This window comes from Centropristis striata, chromosome 8 (genome assembly GCF_030273125.1).
Source record: "Centropristis striata isolate RG_2023a ecotype Rhode Island chromosome 8, C.striata_1.0, whole genome shotgun sequence".
NCBI classification, from domain to species: domain Eukaryota; kingdom Metazoa; phylum Chordata; class Actinopteri; order Perciformes; family Serranidae; genus Centropristis; species Centropristis striata.
The window spans coordinates 27,729,760-27,735,759 of record NC_081524.1 but is presented as its reverse complement, the minus strand read 5'-3'; the positions used below and the strand labels follow the sequence as shown (position 1 = coordinate 27,735,759).

The 6,000-nt window shown below is 39.2% G+C and overlaps 1 protein-coding gene across 4 annotated transcripts in view; it reads right to left on the bottom strand.

Annotated features, from left to right (window-relative positions):
- Positions 1-6,000, bottom strand: part of LOC131976291 (neurocalcin-delta A) — a 65,435-nt gene continuing 59,435 nt past the window's right edge. For all 4 annotated transcript variants that reach the window (XM_059339248.1, XM_059339249.1, XM_059339250.1 and 1 more), the window contains 3 exons: positions 4,900-5,005; positions 3,493-3,612; positions 1-2,194 (listed from right to left, as the gene is read on the bottom strand). In XM_059339248.1, coding sequence (XP_059195231.1) covers positions 3,515-3,612; positions 4,900-5,005 — 204 coding nt within the window. In that variant the 3' untranslated portion in view covers positions 1-2,194; positions 3,493-3,514. The remainder of the gene's footprint in view (positions 2,195-3,492; positions 3,613-4,899; positions 5,006-6,000) is intronic.

Genomic DNA, 6,000 nt, shown 5'->3' with positions numbered 1-6,000 from the left:
TACTTGCACACAATAAATTGTAAATTTAATTTCTTGCCTTTTAAAGTTGACCAAAAAACAGAATCCTGTGTTCCAAAACTGCAGTCACTAAATACAGGATACCATACAAAACCTACAAAATGCAACAATTACAAACATTTTGTTCAACAGATAACAATTGTACAGTATAAATTTATACAATACTGCTTTGTTTTTATTTGGCACTTGACCACAAGATGCTTTTTTGTGTTTTAACAGAAATGTAACACCTGACATAGCTTTTTTTTTTTATTTCTACTTCTTTTTTTTTTAAAGAAAAAAATCATAAAAATACAATGAAAGCAACAGATGGTGACAGTATCATTGCAGTAGTTGTGATTCTCGGTTTGTTTGTCTGCATCTTTTTTTCTCTTCACAAAAAAAAAAAAACAGCAGTTATTTATTGAAACATTCAAAGCTTTTCTAATTGGAAAATAAGAAAATAACTGAAACGGCTTGGCTGTGCCCTGTGGAGGGCTCAGGTACATTCAGGGGAGTGTCACACTGGTACTGGAGAGCTTTTTTTCTCCTTTCTTTTACAAGAAAGTGAAGCGGAGAGGGTGAGGCAATAAATGTTAATCAAATCCTTCAGCTTGAATTTAAGGGGGGTGTTTTACTGATGTGTGACCAATAGCATGTTATTCATTTTAATACTGTAATACTGTAAAATACTAGTTGATGTGATGATATGGTGATTTAAATATTGTGCTCAACTGACAGAGAAAAAAGGCTCTCAGCTCTGACTGCCCAGTGTCCCCATTAAACAGTGTGTCTTTTTATAGATTGTTGTGCGTGGTGGTCTTCCTAAAGCTTCTCTTTGTTTCCCTCCATGAAGTTCTTCATGTGAACCATGAGATGTGTCAGCTTCGGCAGTCCGTATGCTGTCAATAACACTGACTACTGGTAGCATTAACCATGACAATACTAACATACAGAAGCAAACTCAGAGCTGGATGGGCAACTGGCCATTGAGCCACTGATATCCATAAACATACATAAAACACACACATGCGCATAAGTCACATGCATACGTGTTATTTAGTCTATGCACCCCTGCACCCAACATGCGGCATTTAAAAACATCTAAAAGTGAAGGTGAAGAAGCGTGTCTGTTCTTCACATAGTAAATGTCAAAAAAGAAACTGGTTTGCATGCTTGACATTCTGCAATAGCTTAAAATCATTTTAAAAAAGAATTATTTCAGGACTTTTGTTATGAACAGAGCAATCCGATCTGTGTGAATTTGCTTTTTGAAATTTAGGCGAACTTTAATATATCTACACTGATCTCAAATACTATTTTCCTTAAGCTAGAGCGCAGCAATAATCTGCCGCTCCAAAATAACCTCTGTTAAATTCTTACTGATATGAGAAAGCACTGGAACAGATGAAGGAAAAAAAAGGATGCATTTCATTCTTCATTACATCAGTGAGACTTCACAAAATCAAACTACTGATTAGGGCGCATATGCATAGTAGCATAATATTACATGTTTATGTAATTTTGTCCCAGCACAAAATATGAAACAAAGTCTATCAAGTTTGCAAAATACACAAACACACGTACACATTCTCACAGTAGAAAAGAGAAAACTAAAAGCAGTACTCGTTCTGAGTGTAGGACAAACTTTACAAGTCCGCTCTGCAGATTAAATAATCTCACCTACAGTTTGTCCTGTTATTCAACACCATCATGTCTTTCTCTCTCTCTCTCTCTCTCTCGTTGTCTCATGCACACACTCTGTCTATGATACACATTAAAGTGACAGAGGCTCTGTGTCGCCGCAGCTGGAGCCTCGAGGGGCACAGAGAACCAATCAAAGACACTGATACAGAGACTCCAGTTTATACTGTATATACACATAACCTACTGTAGACCTTCTTTATACTCTGACGTGCCTATAGGAGAGCTGAGGGATCCTGGTCAACTACAATCAGTGGGGTTTGATAACCTGATGAGGATCTGGAAAAGTCCTCAGGCTCAGTCTTTGTTGGGGGTTGGAGGGTTTAGATAAACTGCTCAGGGGAGTAAACTGGAAATTTGGCTCCTGTGCCCATCTTTGATGTCCTCAGTGCATGTTGAAGGCCTGTCTTCATCGTCATCAGCTTGTCATTCTTCATCATCAGTCTGCTCCGTAATGGAGAGTTAAGGGCATTTGGAGTCACCCAAAGAAGCACTGTGTAAGGAGACAGATGAAGGGAAACAGTCAGATTATGACAGCAGGCCAATCATTATGATCACATGTTGCATTCCATTTGATGTATTTGTGAAGGAATCTATTGAAATACATCGCCAAAGTCCAATTCTTACTTTTGTAGCTCTGCAAACAAAAACTACACCATAATACTACAAAAATGTAGCATTTGCTGTTTTTATTATTTTTTATTTATCTGGTGACTACATAACAATTTTCACTTAAAATAAAATATCAGCATATGTTAATAATTGTGTTTCAATTTAATGACTTCTACACACACACACAAAAAATATTAGACCGCCCTTGTTTTCTTCAATTTTTTGTTTATATCGAGTACAACTAAAGGTACATTTGTGTGGACAAATATAATAATAACAACAAAAATAGCTCATAAGAGTTTAGTTTAATAATTTTTCATTTTAATTTTTAATAACCAAAATCATTATCAAGAAAACCATGGGAAATGGCTAGCAATGATGATGCTGATGATGAACACCATGAGGAAATGACCAAGGATAAAAACAAACCAAAATAACCTGATGAAACAGCAGGAGATTTAACAACAACCAAAACATCTCTTCTGTTTTCTGCAGTTAAATTTACATCTTAACTTCCAACTTATTAAATAAATCACTGATAACAAATCAGAGGACACACTCCACCTTTTCTAACTGTCAACTCAGACTTACAGTCACAGCCTAGCACTAACAAAAGACACTAAACCTCTTAAAGTCTCATGAACACCCATGGAGAGGCAACTCTAATTCCTGTGTGTAATCTTTAGTAAAGACTTTAAATGTAAGAGAATACTGAGGTTTGTAAGAGTGCCAAAAAAGAAAGCTCTTCAGAAATTGACAAATCCTACATACGGGGGCTTTACAAATACGAAGCTTCTTCAGAGCATCAACACCTTCAACAACTGCTGAAAAATAGCAGGCCACCTCCTACAAAGTCTGTAATATCTGTCCATGAACTACAAATAGTCACAGAGCCATTGGCATCGTGGTTGACCCATCCCACATCCTGCACGCTGCACACAGCCTCTGAATAGCTTCCCTCCGGCGAGCATGTTCGCTGCCTGGGAGGCACAACTGCTCGTAGGAGAAACACCTTTGTTCCTGAGACCGAACCTAAGCCTTCCTACTAACGCCACTTTCTCAAACCGGCTGCAACAACACCAGCGCACTTTCAGAAATGCTGAACTCTACTTGCACTTTTCGAAAAAAGTTTAGCTGAGTGAAGCTTTCACTTTGAGTTGACTTAGCTGTGAGCCTTACAGGTAGTGTTGATGCCTCAGCTTTAGAACTGTCCGGCGCTGCTGGGATCACACTGCAACAGGCGGACGATGGAGGGGTCGCTCTTCGCTCCTTTGATGAACTCCTCGAGAGACAGCTTACCTAAAACACACACAACACAGGCATAAAATGAATGACCCTGTGCAGAAGTGACGCAGCGACACATTACAGGGAGACACATTTTGTTCAGAAAATGACAGTAATTACGGACACTGACAGAATTATGGTGTGTTTTAGCTCATCCATAAAATGTGTACCTGCTGGGTCTCTTCCCTAATTAGCTGATTTGTATTCTCTGCTTTAAACGCTACCTCATGGTGTGACAAGGACCTGTCCCTGTTAGTGCGACCCCTTGGTGAATAAAGGGGTAGAAAGACTTAAATAACCTTAAACTCTTTCACCTGAGCAGTCATGCTGACATGAGACATGGCTGGGAGTTATTTGGAGTCTTTAACACAGTTAGGTGTGTGCTAATTTTAGTAACATGGTAAATCAATTTTAATTCTTTATGACTGTTCTTACAACCTGACTCAGTGCATCCTAATGATGTTCCATGTCTCACCAAGAGGTGGCGGTGTTGAGACAGCTTTTCTCTCACACTTGCAACAGACAGACTGAAGATGCCTCTGCAGGACTTGCTCACTACTAGTGATTCTCATTAGAAGAAACAAAATGAAGACATTACATTACACGTCCAGGTCAGCATGCTACCTCTCACTTTGTGATGCTGTCTTTGTTTTGCTGTCATATTTCTCCCACTTGGTCTTCCCTCCTCCTCCTTTCTCTCTCTTCCAGCCCACTCCTCTTTTCCTGTGTCTTCTCCTCCTTCTACCCACACCAGTCACTAAATCCTCATTGTCCATTTCTCCGTTGCTCCCACCGTTTCTCGGCCTCCTGCGCTCAGGATTACCACTGGAGTGTTTGTGCTGTATGAATGCGCTCTCTACATGACTGAAGTGTGTTGTGTGTGATTGAAAATCGCAGGTCGGGTGTGAGTTCTGTTGTCAATGAACTGCTGCTTCAGGCTGGAGGGCTCTCCAAGTGCCTCTGTGACAGAAAACCAGGCCGCTTTGTACAATGACAACAGCTGCTGTCCGGCTAACCAGGTGGCAGTGACAAGCTGTTCAATGCATTTGCAATGTAAATGCCTGCTATGTCCCTTTTCACTGGAACCGTTCAATCAACCAATCAATAAACCAATTCTATCTTTTCTTTTAAACCATTTGGGCATCTTGTTAGAGAAGCACAAGGGAATTTAAAAGGCTTTGTATGTAAATTCATGGCACAAGTTAAAATCATAATTATCTTTTTGTGTTTTTCTCCAGCAATAATCACAATGTTTTTTAGTTATAGTCAAAAAACACACAGTGGCAGATGAGGTTAGCCTACCATCTCTGTTGGTGTCCATCTGCCTGAAGATCTTCTCTGTCCTCTTCTCAGGTGTTGACTCGTCCTCAGGCATCTTCATCACAGAGGACACCATCTTATAGATTGCCTACAAAGGGACACAGGGGAGGAAATATAACCAATGATTGATCCGTGGATCTTTAAACCATGAATTTTCTAAACTTCTTTTTTTTGCAAGACAAACAAAAAGGATAACACAATAACAAACAGGACAGAGACAGGAACAACAATACAGGCCAGTTAACAAAAATGTCCTCAAGAAATAATACAGCAGGGTTAAGTGAGTTATGTGTGTGTGCCTGTGTGCATGTTTAGGTTAATTTGAGTCAAAAAAAAGGCTGAATGGATTGTAGCACCAGCTACTGCCTGTAGTGATGTCAAACCTCTGTGGATGTCCATGGCTTTCTGACTGTATCCAACTACACATGCTAATTTGCTAATTTGTTACAATCTGAACTTGTTGCTTTAATGAATGTTAACTAGATGAACCTCACTTAGGTCTAAAGATGCAGATTTACATGTAGATGGATCATTTTTTAAAGGCTCCAAATAACTATTTTCTCAATCCACTTCTTAATCAGCATTGGGAGTCCCAAATAAACACCCTGCCAAAGTTAGAGCAGCACACATTCACATACAAGATTTTCTATAATCCCTTTAATATAATCTTACTGGTTTGAGGTGGGCAAGTAAAAAGTGATGTCACTTATGTGTATGTAATCAGGATTCAGTCGAATCTGATCCAACCGTACCCACACAGTCTGATGAAGCAGATTGGGTCAGTTTTTGATTAGATTCTCAACAGATAATGGGCATGTTGATGATTATGAGGTCAGGGATCACTAGGAAAATACAGTAATCCCTTAAAGAAACTGAATTTCATATGCATCTGTCATATGTCACCTGATCCAATCGTCTTAATAAGGTCAGTATCTGCACAGATAATAGTGATGGGAAACACAAAGCAACTCACGATACAATACTATCATGAGATGTTGCCCAAGGTATCACAATACAGTGATTCTGTGATGCCTGATGCATCGAAAGACAATCATCTACAGTACATCTGTGTAACTGAAGAAG